This window comes from Arvicola amphibius, chromosome 9 (assembly GCF_903992535.2).
Source record: "Arvicola amphibius chromosome 9, mArvAmp1.2, whole genome shotgun sequence".
Classification (NCBI taxonomy): Eukaryota; Metazoa; Chordata; class Mammalia; order Rodentia; family Cricetidae; genus Arvicola; species Arvicola amphibius.
In genome coordinates this window covers 103,296,276-103,311,286 of record NC_052055.2, presented here as the reverse complement: position 1 = coordinate 103,311,286, position 15,011 = coordinate 103,296,276, and the positions used below count along the sequence as shown (strand labels likewise).

At 53.9% G+C, this 15,011-nt stretch overlaps 1 protein-coding gene across 4 annotated transcripts in view; it reads left to right on the top strand.

The window, feature by feature from the left end:
* Pald1 (phosphatase domain containing paladin 1) overlaps positions 1–15,011 on the top strand; it is a 62,425-nt gene that overhangs the window by 23,313 nt on the left and 24,101 nt on the right. For all 4 annotated transcript variants that reach the window (XM_038342438.1, XM_038342439.1, XM_038342440.1 and 1 more), the window contains exons 2-10: positions 4,848–5,061; positions 8,114–8,216; positions 9,637–9,816; positions 11,139–11,303; positions 12,176–12,336; positions 12,484–12,559; positions 13,311–13,462; positions 13,690–13,789; positions 13,933–14,037. In XM_038342438.1, coding sequence (XP_038198366.1) covers positions 4,877–5,061; positions 8,114–8,216; positions 9,637–9,816; positions 11,139–11,303; positions 12,176–12,336; positions 12,484–12,559; positions 13,311–13,462; positions 13,690–13,789; positions 13,933–14,037 — 1,227 coding nt within the window. In that variant the 5' untranslated portion in view covers positions 4,848–4,876. The remainder of the gene's footprint in view (positions 1–4,847; positions 5,062–8,113; positions 8,217–9,636; positions 9,817–11,138; positions 11,304–12,175; positions 12,337–12,483; positions 12,560–13,310; positions 13,463–13,689; positions 13,790–13,932; positions 14,038–15,011) is intronic.

Sequence of the window (15,011 nt, the reverse complement as noted above, 5' to 3'; positions counted from 1 at the left end):
GTTTGTTTATTTGTTTTTAGATTTATTTTGTTTTGTGTATGTGTTGCTTGCATGTATGCCTGGGGACCCCAGAAGTCAGAAGGGGGTGTTGAATCCTTTGGAGCTAGAGTTACAGATGACTGTGAGTCACCCTGTGGGTGCTGAGACCTGAACCTGGGTCCTCTGCAAGAACAGCAAGTGCTCTTAACCACTGGGTTCTCTCTCTCTATCCCCTGCCCGTGAACTTTTGATCCTTCTGCCTCCACTAACCAAATGTTGGGGTTACAGGTGTCTCACCATGTCTGTTTTTTTGTTTTTTGTTTTTTGTTTTTTTTGAGGAGGGGGTGGTTCGAGACAGAGTGTCTCTGTGTAGTCTTGGCCATCCTGGAACTAGCTGTGTAGGCCAGGCTGGTCTCAAACTCACAGAGTTGAGAGTCAGCTCCGCCTGCCTCTGTCGCCCGAATGCTAGGATTAAAGGTGTGTACCACCACTGCCCGGCGCATACCTGGTTTATACAGGGTTGGGGATGGAACCCAGAATTTTCACAAAGCTCTAGGTTCAACTCCACAAACCATAAAAAAAAAAACCTAACAAAAACAAAATAAAATGAGTCAAGTTAGGAGGTAGTAAAGGAGTTTTCTCCTTCCTAACCCTCGGAAGGTTTCATTTAGTTTCCAGTGGATACCGTCCTGGTTTTACAGAGGAAGAGGTGGGGGAGAGCATCTATGGGACACAAGTGGGGAATTCCAGGTGCAGGACAGACAGGATACTCCCCGTTACTAAACTGAGTCACCTGGGGAGCCCCTCTTTGCCTGCTCCATTGTTGCTCTGTATGGGACCTTCTAGGCCTCCTTGTTGGTCAGTGGAAAGCCCACAGGGCTGTAGTAGTGGCCTTCCACAGGGGGACGGTCCTGGCTGGACTCAGAGCTGGAGGAGCTGGTGCAGTAGGGAGGCGCCATGACCTGTACCCAGCCTTGAAACACCGCAATTACACTTACAGTAATTACACTTGACACTCTTAACGTAATTACACTTAAAAAAAAAAATTCCTGAAGGAACCAGGTTAGGTGTGGGGACTTTAACAGCAATACACAAGTAAAAAGGAAAATCCGAGCCCTGATTTGCACTGTTGATGTTGAAGTGAGGCTCCAGTGTTTTGTGTCTGCTTGTCGCCGGATGCTAGCCTTGGCTATCCATGTCAGTGGCCAGCCCGGCAGGGTAGGCAGTGATGGATGTCTGCTCTGAGCTGCTTCCTTCTGGGAGCAGTGTGGTCTTCTGCTCCTTTGAACCAGGCAGCTGATCCTGAGTCAGGGAAGATGCGGGCTGGCTCCTGTTTGAATGGTGAGAAGCAACTTCTGTGACGCTCTGCAGAGGCTGTGGGAGTTGAGAGACAGAGGCGTGAGTGCAGTTGGGGAGCCTTCCTGCAGGAGCTGGGCATCTGTGGGGTAGCACGTTGGGGAGCGTGTTGTGGGAGGGACACCCTCCATCCTGGCCCCTGGTTGCAGGGACTTGGTGCATAGTGCTCACTAATCAAGATGGCTCAGTTTGCTTTACTGATGTCTGCTGGCCCAGGCGCTGTTCTGGACAAACCAGGACTGCTCTGTCCTCAAAGGTGCCAACTGAGCTCCCCATGCAGCTTCTAGCCCCTACACCCTGCCTTCGTTAAGATTCTGCCCTTGTCTTTTCTAGATTGTCATGCGCTGCCATGAGGTAACCAAAGTTGGTCTTTGGGGCATGCTTGTTTCTCTTTGTTGTATGATGTTTGTGACTCTGTTGTGGCAACGTGCCCTGCGCTTTGTCACTGCTGTTGAATGCGTCCCCGTGGCACAGATCTTCAGTATTTGGTTCCACGGTCATCAGCTGATGGGTGTTAGTAGTGGTGTGGTCTCAGACACTGGCCGTGTGAATCCTGAGGCTATGAGGAGCCATCCTTCGGCCTTGTTCTCTGGGAGAGCCTGTTAAGTGGGAATGTTGAGTCATGTGGTGGTCATGTGCTTGCCTTGGTCTGAAACTTCAGGACCAAGGCTTGTGATGGCTCATGATTTTCATCTCAGTGCTCGACGGGGCAAGGCTGAGGTAGGAGATGACCGTGAGTTCTCTTGGACTACATACTGAGTTCCTGGCCAGCCAGCGCTACATAACAAGACCTTGTCCAATAGATAAATATCAATCAAACAAACAAAATGACGGAACTGTTTTTTGAAGTAGCCACAGGACTTCACTTGGCCTGCTGTGTGAGAGCCTGGGAATTTCAGGGCCTTGGTTATTTAGGCTTTGAAAATTTGCCGCCGAAGATGAGTGAGTGGCGTCATCTTGTGTGCTTGTTTGGATGCGTTCACGTCCTCATGTCTCTTGCCCGTCTTTAAGCAGTGTGTGTGTGTGTGTGTGTGTGTGTGTGTGTGTGTGTGTGTAAACTTTATGAGCCGTGGGGTTTAGCATCTCTTTGGTAGATCAAGATTAAACAGGTAAAATATGACCAGTTCCTGGCTGTCAGGAGAGCCACCTGTTGGCACCCCTCCACCGTGTGCTTCTGCCGCTCCACTGGCCCAGAAACAATGGTGCCAACCCACCGTTGACTGAAACCGCCGGATCTGTAGACCAGATTGAACCTGTCCTGGAGTTGATTATCCCAGGTATTTTGTGAACCTGACATACAGCAGGTTGTTTACCCACCTGTGCTAGTGGATTGCCTCAACAGATTTGCTTCATACCCACGCTCTGATTCTCCAACTCCAAGATGAGTCTTGGGAGCCCACTCACAGAGCTGCCATGCTGACCGTGGTCGTCAGCAGTGGTCTGATTATCAGTACCACCGACCTTAGCAACCTCCGGATCCTCTGTGTAATAGGATGTCTACCCATTCTAAAGGTCCGATCAGTTTTCACAGGATGCTACCTACCCTAGTTGCTTGTTCTGCCAGCTGTGCATATCTGCAATATCTGCTGCCTGTCCTTGCAGGCTACCAGCTGGGGCCTGTCATTGTCTTTGAGTCCAAGGCAAGGAGGGGTAGAGGCAGCCTGTCCTGTGGGAATGGGCCTGGACTTGGCCTGTGGCAGCTGTGGCCGGCAGTGGATTCGTGCCCGCTTCCCTCCTTTCCTATGTGTTCCTTTCTTGGAGCTGTTTCCACTCACATTCCTTTGGCCCAGGCTGCTGGGAGGAGGCCTGGGAAACTTCAGTGTGGAGCCTGGCAGCTGGAGGGGCCGGTGAAGAAGAGAGAGCGTTCTCTCCCTGTGGCCCATCAGCTGGGGTCCACGGAGCATCCCCGCTTTGTGAGCCACCTGATTTCCTCTGTGAGAATATAAAGGTTCATTCTTTGTGTCTTTGTTGGGTGGAGGATCGAGCCGTGTGTCAAGAGCCAGGGAGATGGTCTCTTAAACACAGGTGTGGGGCAGTCACCGGGACTGTCATGAGGCTCTTGGGAGCTTCCAAGGATGCCGAGACTGAAGAAAAGAGGGGGCCTTTTCTGTATGGGATAAGAACTGTGAGTAGCTGGAGAAGGTTCTAGAAGGGCAGAGGAGATGGTCAGTTTCTCTCTGAGTCTCCAGACAAGAGATGGCTCTGGGGAAGGATCCCCTGTTTACAGTATTGGGAGGCATAGGGATAGTCTGTGGGCGCTGTGAGCTCTAAGTCGGGTCTAGAAACTGGACTGACTTGCCCTCCTTTGTGCTGACCCCATCACCCCACCGTTTACATCGCTGGGTGCTGAGGCGCAGGAGGAGTGTTTGGTCAGAGCAGACAGTACCCATGATTTGTAGCTGGGCGAGTTACCATGTTTTAGGCTACATGGTGGGCTGTCTCCCAAGTGTAAAAGGGCGTGGGGAGCTACCAGGATCCCCCCACCCATAGTAATACCTGTGCCATATGTGGTGCCTGTGGCCACGGAGTTCTTACAAACTCCCATGATCCCCTCTGCTGCGTCTGCCGCTCTCTGTGGGACACCCAGCCTCTTCTTCCTAGCTGACCCCGAGCCTTACGCCACCTTCCAGATCTTCAGCCGTAGGCCTTGAACTTTAACCTCAGGCTGGCAAGACCCGTTTCCTTCGAATCCGGGATGCCTGGCTTTCTGTGGGTGTGGAAGCGCTGCCCCCTCTCCCACAGGGTGATGATGCTGATCGGATGTTAGGTTCTGTGGCTGCTGTTCTCTTTCAGCGTTTTATCCGATGGCAGCTCACCTAGTTTGGATGTCTCTGGCCTCATTCTAGGAAACTCATGGGTAGAATGTCTTCCTGTGTGTCTGCCTTAGCGCAATGGCACAAAGGAAGTGAGTATGGCCTTGGTGCGGGGGCCACATGTGGACCCTGCAGCTCATTCCCATCCCAGCCTTCTCTGCCCATCTTTATTTCATACTCTCTGAGCCTAGAAGTCCTGAACCACCGTCACCTCTGTGGACAGCTATCCTTTCCTGAGTGTACCCCATGTCACCCCGTGATAGGTGCTCTATGGCTGAGTAGCCCCTCAGTCCTTTGTTTTTTAAAGAAATTATTTCCCTGAACATGTTTAATTTTTTTAAAAAATTTTATTTATTTTTATGTATGAACATGGGTATTTAGCCTACATGTATGTGTCTGTGTGCCACTGGTGTGTATGATGCCTATAGAAGCCAGAAGAGGGTGTATAGTCCCCTGGGATTGTAGTTAGATAGTTGTGAGCTGCTCTGTGGGTTCAGGGAATTGAACCTGGGTCCTCTGGGAGAGCAGCCAGTGCTCTCAACCTCTGAGCCATCTCTCCAGCACTTCTTAGCAGTCCCTGAAGCCTGCAGAGGAGGCATAAAGGCAGGTGCCCCCGAGAGTCTGTGTCTGCAGCCACGGTGGGGATTGCCTCTTCCTGGGTTTCCTGCCCCTATGAGCTGTGTGCCATCTTCCCTGCAGATCTGGGGTCCTGAGGCCGCCGGCAGACTATGGGTACAACGGCAAGCACAGCCCAGCAGACAGTCTCGGCTGGCTCCTCCTTAGAGGGCCTGCAGGGCAGCAGTACCATGGATGGAAGGCATTCGCTCAGTGTGCAGTCCTTTCACACCACAAGCTTGCACAACAGCAAGGCCAAGTCCATCATCCCCAATAAGGTGGCCCCCGTCGTGATCACGTGAGTATCTGGGAACGTGGGGTCGTGTTCCTGGAAGACATGGCCTTGGGGAGTGGGGGACCTGCATGCCCTTAATGCTTACAGACTGCTTCCAGTTTTGTAAATAAAAACACCAAGTCTGACCCAGAGAGGTTAAGCAGTATTTCTGGAATCACACAGCAAGGAGGTCGTAGGACTGAGTCTTTTGTGAGTCTCCGGGGCTGTGTTGCTTACCTATGTGTATGGTGCCAGAAGCCTGGGCAAGGAAGACTGGCCAAAGGAATATCTTATTTTTTATTTATTTTTATTTTTTTTAAAAAAGAAAACAAACTATCTTTTTTCATTATACATACCAATCCAAGTTCCTACTCCCTCCCTTTTTCCATTCCCTCCACTTACTGCCCCACTTCACCCCCCACCCACTCCACAGAGAGGGTAAGGCACATTGCTTTGGGGAAGGTCCAAGGCCCTCACTACTATGTCTAGACTGAGCAAGGTATTCATCCAAAGAGAATAGGTTCCCCAAAAGCCAGTACATGCAGTAGGGATAAATCCTGGTGCCACTGCCAGTGGCCCCTTGGTCTGCCCCAGCCATGCAACTGTCAGCCTCATTCAGAGTAACTAGTTTGGACCTATGCTTGTTCCTTCTCAGTCCAGCTGGAGTTGGTGAACTCCCATTAACTCAGTTGACTAGGAACATCCTTTTTATACCCCCCCTCTTTTTTTAAAGATAGAATCTCACTATGTAGCCTGAGCTGGCCTAGGACTTGCCATGAAGACCAGGCTGCCCTTAAGAACAAAGAGCTCTCCCCTTCCTGTGTCTCCCGAGTGCTGGGATTTAAGGTGGGCATCACAATGCACCCCAGTAGCTGGTTTTTTTTCAGGGCTTTGGGCTGGAAAGCTGGGAGCTCCTTCTCCATGCTCCAGCTGGGGCCTTCAGGAACACTGAGTGAGGGGGCAGAAGTTTGCTGTTGTTAGCATGTTTTCAGCAACTTGGGCACACAGCATCCAGGAGGGCCGGGAAGGATGGACATATGTGTGTGGATGAAGGAGTGGGTACTTCTGGGAGCTGGAGACAGAAGAATGCAGGGACCCTGGGTGTGTCTCCTGGGGAACCAGAAGCTTTGTTTGTCTCCTGATACCTGTGCACTCCACCCTGCTTCCTCATATCCAGGCCTTTCTGGATTGCAGGAAGAAGGACACGGGGCTCAAAGTGTTAAATACGTTCCACACATGGATTTGGCAGAGGCCTGGGAGATGGGCTTCTATGTGAAGAAGTCCATGGGTGGAGTGGTCAGGCCATTAGCCCTGGGGCTTGGCAGAAGAGCAGTAATTACCGTAAGTTATTGTGTTTGGGATGAAGGCAGAAAAGAAATGTCAGGGGAAAGTGACTCGATGGACATGAAAGTTAGTTTGGGTTGCTCGGTGGTGTGGTGGTGCGCACACCTTTAATCCCAGCATTGGGGAGGCAGAGGCAAGTTGGTCTCTGTAAATTCAAGGCCAGACTGGTCAGCATAGTTAATTCCAGGACAGCCAGGGTTACATAGTGAGACCATGGAGAGAGAGGGAGGGAGGGACTGAGGGAGAGAGGGAGGGGAGGGAAGGGGAGGAGAGGGGAGAGGAGGAGAGGGAGGGAGAGAGTCTATTTGGACATTGAAGGCAGCCTTGGGAGAAGCAGGTCTGGAGCCTGGGCTCTGCCTCCTTCTTCCTTCTCTGGACCTCAGTTTCCTCATCAACATAAGCAGAGATGACGGGAAACGTGGAACTGGGTGTTGTGGCTCCGTTATGGCTACTTGAAAATGCCCAGCAGGAAGGGGCCATGCTTGCAGCCCTCCTTGGGTTGCAGTGTTTGAGGTGGAAAGGACCTTACAGATCATCCAGTAGAGGCACCGGCTGACTGCATCATGCAGACCAAATCTGGCCCTACACCTGTTGATGTAAATAAAGTTTTATTGGCCCACTGTTAGGTCCGTTTCCTTGTACAACACTTGCTGATACCTAATGCTTCAGTGGCAGGATTGTCAGGCTGGTGCAAGACCCACAAAGCCAGAAATGTTTGTTTTGGGTCCTTTGTGGGAAAGATTTGCAGAGCCCTGGTCACGGCAGATAGATAGATAGGAAAACTGAGTTAGATAGGAAAATGGGTTTCAGGGAGGCAAAGGGTGTGCCACTGTGAAGTGTTAACAAGGTGGAGGCGGAGCAGGAGCCAGGGCCGCATTCTGCCCACTACTTTCCTGCAGGCAGCTGTTTTGTATGGAGCCCTTAGCCCAGTGCCCGAGCTCTGGCAGGCAGGTCTGGGGCACTGGTACCATGGCGGCGTGGCTTTGTGTCTTGAGTCCCCAGTCACTCTGCCTTAGTCATTGTGCCTTTACCTAGCTGTCTACAGAAATCACTATGGGCTTCTTTAAGCAGCTGGTGTGTGTCCAGGCCTATTGTGGGTGATAATAAGGTCCTATGAATCGGAAGACCCGAAAACAGCCAGGGGAGGGACTTGCCCTTAGATCTTGTGGGCTGAACTGCCCTGGGCTCTAGGATTGGAGGTGTGGGGCCTGTTCCACTAGCAGCCTGAGTGGTGGGTCATCCAATGGCAATGTCTTAATCAGGGTCCAGGTTGTACCCTAACAGTATTGCCCATACAGAATACTCGAATCAAGGCTCATTTGGGTGTCCAGGCTGGTATGGCAGACTGTGACTACCCAGGCTCCTCCAATGTCTTACCACATCAGCGTGTGCCTCCGTCTTTTCGGACAACTGTTCTACTTGTGCCAGGGAAAAAAGCAAGGCACACTAGAAGGCATTCCCTTTGGGAGTGGCCTGAATTTGCCCCGCCTCACCCCCTGGCATCTCATTGGCCAGAGCTTAATCCAGGCACGCAGCTAGCTGCAAGGGAGGCTGGGAAATGTAGTCTGCAACGGGGGTAGCCCCAGGTCTCAGTCTCAGTTCTGCTGTTTTGTGTGTGAGGATGAAGGGCAGCTGCTTGGATGGGGGTGAGATGGCTTTGCTGCAGGCTCTGGTGACAGCGTAAGGGACCAGTAAAGGTTGTCTGACTCAGTTTTCACTGTGCCTCTGGCAGGTACAATTGCAAGGAGGAGTTCCAGATCCATGATGAGCTGCTCAAGGCCCATTACAGGATGGGCAGGCTCTCAGATGCCACCCCTGAGCACTACCTAGTGCAGGTGAGGGAGCCCTACCTACCCCGCCCCACCCACTTACCCCCTTCTCTGCTGCTTCTCCACGTCCACCTTCTCTCACTCTGTCTCAGTCTCTCAGTCCTTCTTTGGAACTCAAGGGACATTCATACTCTGGGCAAGCGTTCTACCTCTGAGCCATGCCCGCAGCCCCTCACTGATGGTTCTAGGCAAGCGTTCTACCACTGAGCCATGCCTGCAGCTCCTTATACTGGTGGTTCTAGGCGAACATTCTACCACTGAGCCATGCCTGCAGCTCCTTATACTGGTGGTTCTAGGTGAACATTCTACCACTGAGCCATGCCCGCAGCCTCTCAGTTCTTCTTACTACTCATGTAGCCCACTCTCCCTTCAGGGGTCCTGGCCCCCAACTCTAGCTCCTACTCCCCCTCCCTGTCTCATCTGGTGTTCTCCATCTTCTTTTAGACCAATGGTTCTCTACCTTCATAATGCTGTGACCCTTTAATACAGTTCCTGACGTTGTGGTGACCCCAACCACAAAATGATTTTGTTGCTACTTCAGAACTGTAATTTTGCTACTGTTATGAATTGTAATGTAAATATTTTTGGAGATAGAGGCATGCCAAAGGGGTCTCCACCCATAGGTTGAGAACGACTGTTTTAGACTCTGAAAGAGTTAAACACTCTAGAATTTAGAGTGTTAGAACTTATTGGGTTTAGCTCCTTTTTGCTTCTTCCCCTCCCCTCCATATCTCAGGCGGTAAAAGTCCACAGACTGCACTGTTTTAAAATCTGTTGTCTGGTACTGTTGTCCCATGAGCAGCTGTGAGAGCGGTATAGGACTGACTAGATACTGGGTGGCTGCCTGGCTGTGCCGTAATCATTGTGGGAGTTTCTGGCTTGCCTGGGAATACAGGTCTCACTCCTCATCGGTCAGGCAGGGGTCACAGGAGATGACCCAGCATTCTGGTTTGCCCAGGAATGAACTCTTGACCAGCCAGTATTCTAGTCTTTTTCTGTTGGCACTGGGTCATTTCACCCAAGTCTGGAGTCCTTGCACCTAGTGGGACTCTAGCGGGAAGCTGGCCTAGTTACCTTCCAGCTCAATCCAGACATGACCATCTTTCCACCAGCCTTGGGGTGTCTTGTCGTCCTCCAGGGGAGCTACAGACCCTCTTTGGCGCCAGCTTTGGCTTGCAGTTCCAATCTGCTTTCCTTAAGGCCTGGCTGACCCCAAGGGCACTTTCTATACGAAGCCTTCTTTGTTTATCTGAACCAAACACCCTTGCCATCACAGGTATCTGTCCCATGAACCTGCAAGCAACTTGAGAGCAGGACCACTTCCCTCCTCAATCCCCCCGCCCTGTTCCCTAGAGCCCATGAGAGAGTTCTTCATGAGGAGAAACCCTTGCATCCCGGATTGACTTGCTGTGATTCTCTCTGCCAGGGACGCTATTTCCTGGTGCGTGACGTCACTGAGAAGATGGACATGCTGGGAACCTTGGGGAGCTGTGGGGCTCCCAACTTCCGGCAGGTGCGGGGTGGGCTCCCTGTGTTTGGCATGGGACAGCCCAGCTTCTTAGGATTCAGGAGGGTCCTGCAGAAACTCCAGAAGGACGGGTACAAGGTGAGCTTGCTATGTCCTAGGCTGGCCCTCGATGGCAAGAAGTGACTTCTGAGACTCAGGAGTGGCGTAGTTGGGGCTAGGGAAGGGAGTGTGGCCTGGGCTAGCTAGGCCTCGACCTTCAGGCAGAAATTGGAGAGTGTTTATTGCATTGTCCTTTTTTTTGGGGGGGGGGGAGGGTGTCCAAGGTCAGAAGCCTCTTGAGAGCCTTGGAGGAAATGAGAGGTGACCAGAAAGCCACTTTCCAACTCCAGAGACTGCCACACTATGGTCTTGGCTGACACCTAAATCTGTAAACTTTCTTTTTTTGTTGTTGTTGTTTTTTTCGAGACAGAGTTTCTCTGTGGCTTTGGAGCCTGTCCTGGAACTAGCTCTTGTAGACCAGGCTGGCCTCGAACTCACAGAGATCCGTCTGCCTCTGCCTCCCGAGTGCTGGGATTAAAGGCGTGCGCCACCACCGCCCGGCATCTGTCAACTTTCTGAGGAAGGGGCCCATTTTACAGATCAGGAAACTGAGGTCCTGAGGGAGAAAGTGGCTTGTTTAAGGTCACACAGCTCTTGTGCAGCACTTGAAGGCTCAGACCCGGGCAATTAGACCCCAAGCACCTGCTTTCAAATGCTTTCTCTCACCTGCCTGAAGGAGGGGGGAGAAGGCCAATGGGCTGTTCCAATCCTAGATTCTTCAGCTGTCAGTGACTGTATTGGCCTGGGATGAGGCTGAGTGTCAGAGTGAACAAGAATGGTGTGTGTGTGTGTGTGTGTGTGTGTGTGTGTGTGTGTGTGTGTGTGTGTGTGTGTGTGTGTGCGCGCGCGCACGCGCACATAGGTCCTGTCTTTCCAGCTTGACCCTGGCGATGGCTCTGCTGTATGTAGCTCAGCCAATGGCTGACTGCTTGGTGGAGAGCGTTCTAGCCTTTCTTCAGCCGGTCTTTAGCAGACAACTGGTTTACCCAGGACTCTGTGCTAGGTATCGTGGGCCTGTGGAAAGAGCCAGAATGTGATGCAGCCTGGGTGATGTGTAGTCCGCTCAGAGAGAAAAGACAGGCCTACTGGCATGTTAATAGGTTAAAATGCGGCAGAACTTGCTGGGAGAGACTGAAAAGACAGTCGCTCTGAGAGGAGAATGGGTTCCTGCTGATTGAGGGGAATTAGCAGACAGGTGGCAATTAGACAGAACTTCAGGAATCCATTCAGTTTATTACTGTTGAAGGGACTGGTCTGGTGCTCCACCCCTGATGAGGGAGGAACTATCTGGGCAAAGGCCTAGAGGTGGACAGGGGACTGATATCCGTGCAGCACAGGTGGGCAATGGCTTCTCTCGACAGGAGTGTATCATCTTCTGTGTGCGGGAGGAGCCTGTGCTGTTCTTGCGTGCCGAGGAGGACTTCGTGTCTTACACACCTCGAGACAAGGAGAGCCTTCATGAGAACCTCAGGGGTCCTGGGCCGGGGGTCAAGGCTGAGAGCCTGGAGCTGGCCATCCGGAAAGAGGTGAGGGCCTGTGGGGTGGCCATGTGATGAGAGCCTTCTCCCTCGTTGGCCTCAGAAGTCTGAGCGGAGACTCCAGTCTGCTCTCCAGACATGCCCCTAAAAGCATTCTGGGTGTGGGAGCCACTTAGCCTTCGCTGGCCCCCACTCCTCAGCTTTCGTGCCCTGCTTTGGTGAGTGGCTGGCTGCACCGTTGACCTCTTGTTCCAAGCTGGCCTATTTCTGTCCCTCTCTCACCACGTTCCTCCTTCATTCCCCAGTCCTGGTGTAGGGAGGGGTCTGGTCTGGTAAGGAGAGATCTAGGGTAGGAGACCCAAGGCTGAAGTTGGGCTACTCACTGGTCATGTGCGGCACTATGGAGTCGCTTGTTGGGCCTGTCTCTGAGATTTCGGGGCCACCTCTTCTCTCCCAACCGAGTCTTGGTGGGGGCTCTGAGATGATTGACACCCCAGAGAGGTGTATGAGAGGAACGTAGGGGTCACTGTGCTTTAGAGATAGATGGATATGGGGAAGTCCAGGCCTTGGCGGGGCTAGCCTCTCCCTGCCTCAATTACTTCTGCTTCAGCTGACTGAGCCTCATCCCGTCCAGGTGGCTTAGCGCATTTCCACTGCTCCGTGGGCAGAGCAGGTGCAGTAGCCAGGTGCAGAGCGCTCCGGCTGACCTCCATGGTGGTCATGATCAGTCCACGCAGGTCTGGCTGCCTTCAGGCCTGATCCCTGTAGGCAGGGCAGAGTGCCTCTGGCCACGTGGCTCCCTCTTGAAGGACAAGAAGGCTGTGTGTAGCCTCTGTGTGGCCTAGTCCCCAGAGCTGGGACAGTCAGGGAGGCCTAGGGAGCTCAGGTCATATCCCTCTGATTCTTGCATCTCGCTCTAGATCCACGACTTTGCCCAGCTGAGAGAGAACACGTACCATGTGTACCACAACACAGAGGACCTGCGTGGGGAGCCGCACACCGTGACCATCCGAGGTGAGGATGATGTGCACGTGACCGAGGAAGTGTATAAGCGGCCGCTGTTCCTGCAGCCCACCTACAGGTATCTGGAGCTGATGTCCTCTCTGGGCTGGCTCTCCAGCTGCTACCTCAGTTTCCCCATCTGCACATCAGGCCTGTGCTTGGGGGTGAGGACTCGAGCTGCTCCCCAAGGTCATTGCCTGGCTCATGGGTTGTTCTCCTCCGGCAGGTATCATCGTCTCCCCCTGCCAGAGCAAGGGGCCCCCCTGGAAGCCCAGTTCGATGCCTTTGTCAGTGTCCTCCGGGTAAGTGGGACTGAGGGGACTTCTGGGAGTGGTAGGTAGGAACAGGTGTCACTCGTTGGTCTCCATGGAGATGCTCAGGGTGGATGTGACCTCTGGCTATCTCTGTGGAAGGTTCCATCTATGATGTATATAGGGTCCAATATGTTGGGGTGTGGGGTGGCGTCTGCGTCCTTACGTGTGCATAGATGCATCCTTCTGCAGTGTGTGTACATGTGTCTGTGTGCACACGTGCACCTGAGTACACGTGCTGCAATTCTCTAAAGCTGATGCCTGGAGGTCCTGGTTCTAGCCATGGCTGTGCACTCGCTGTGTGGTGCGGGAGACCTTTCCTCCTCTCTAGACCTCCTTCTTCCCTTTTTCAGTCAAGCTCGAGATTCTTGTCCCACAGGCTTGTTTGCTGATTTACTGGGTATGGGGGGGGGCTTTCTGTCCCATCCCATTTTGGGACATTTATATTACATGGGGAGGGGCATCAGGTCAACACATAGGGCCTGGGACCCTGAGAGTAGCTCCTATTCCAGACCCCATGAGATTCCTGGCCTGTTCTCTGAGTTCCCCTGAGGCTGGGCAGGGGCAGGACCTGAGGCCCTGGGAGCAGATGGATCAGATCTGGCCGCAGGCTTGACATCAGAGGCTGCGCTACTTTTCTAACCCTGGCTTGCTGCAGATGTCATGAGCCTGACTGGGGCCTCAGCCTCAGGGCTTTCCCATCACACTCTTGCCTGACGGTTGTTCACATTCCCTCCTGCAGGAGACCCCCGGCCTTCTGCGGCTCCGAGATAACCACGGGCCTCCCCCTGCTCTCCTGTTCAGCTGCCAGTCAGGTGTGGGCAGGACCAACGTGGGCATGGTCCTGGGTACCCTCGTGCTGTTCCACTGCAGTAGAACCACCTCCCAGCCAGAGTGAGTGGCAGGGGTTGGGAGGCCAGGAGAGGAGAGTGCAAAGCCATGGTTGCTTCATTTGCCACAGATTTGCTTGGTGCCCTGGAGAGGCACTGGACCCTTCTGAGCCTTCATTCCCCCCGATGAAATTCAGAAGGAGCCTGTAATCTGATGCTTCCCAGTGGCTGACGGGTAACAGAGGGTTGCGTGGTTGTCCCTCATCACACTCCTGACTCTCACCTTGTCAGGGCTGCCTCCTTGTTGACCAAACCCCTGCCCATGGAGCAGTTTCAGGTGATCCAAGACTTCATTCACATGGTGCCCCAGGGAAGGAAGATGGTAGAGGAGGTGAGCAAGGGGCTGGGCCAGGACAGCGCGGGTAGCGGGGTGGTCGCTCCTGTCACTGGAGTGTGTGTGGGGTCTCTTCCTCCCTTACACCCCTTCTCTGTAACCGTCCTCCCCCATTCTCTGTCCCCCTGTTCTGGCCCTAGGTGGACCGAGCGGTCACTGCCTGTGCAGAGCTGCACGACCTGAAGGAAGAGGTCCTAAGGAACCAGAAGAAGCTGGAGAGCATCGGGCCAGAGAGCCCCACGCAGGTGAGGCGACGAGGAGCATGCTGGACTCTGCTTGGGACTGGGAGTTTTCACTGCCGTTTCTCAGTGGTTTCTGGAGGGGGTGGGGTGGGCAGCTGGACCAGCGGGAAGGCTGAGGAAGAGGAAGTTTATTTTTTCTGAGCAGGTCTCTTGGCTGCAGAATAAACAGCACGGACAGAGGGGCCTGCTGAGACCTCTGGACACGGATGTTTCCCAGCTCATCACTTTAGTCAGCTTTATGTGAGAGTGATGAAGAGCTTGAGGCTGAGACAGTCAGCTCGTAAAGGAGCAGGGCAGGCTAGCCAGGAGCAGGGCAGGCTAGCCAGGAGCAGGGCAGGCTAGCCAGGAACAGGGCAGGCTAGCCAGGAGCAGGGCAGGCTAGCCAGGAGCAGGGCAGGCTAGCCAGGAACGGTGCAGGCTGGCCAGGGGCAGGGCAGGCTGGCCAGGAGCAGGGCAGGCTGGCCAGGAGCAGGGCAGGCTGGCCAGGAGCAGGGCAGGCTGGCCAGGAGCAGGGCAGGCTGGCCAGGAGCAGGGCAGGGTAGCCAGGAGCGGTGCAGGCTAGCCAGGAGCAGGGCAGGCTAGCCAGGAGCAGGGCAGGCTAGCCAGGAGCGGTGCAGGGTAGCCAGGAGCAGGGCAGGCTAGCCAGGAGCAGGGCAGGCTGGCCAGGAGCAGGGCAGGCTGGCCAGGAGCAGGGCAGGCTGGCCAGGAGCAGGGCAGGCTGGCCAGGAGCAGGGCAGGCTGGTCAGGAGCAGGGCAGGCTGGCCAGGAGCAGGGCAGGCTGGCCAGGAGCAGGGCAGGCTAGCCAGGAGCAGGGCAGGCTAGCCAGGAGCAGGGCAGGCTGGTGATCCCACACTGCTGCTGAGGCAGGGGGACTGAGTTCAAGGGCAGCCTGGGCTGGATGGTGTGTTTCAGGTCAGCCAAGAGAGAAGGGGTAGGGAGAAGGGGGGAGGGGGGAAGGGAGAGAGGGAGGGGAGAGG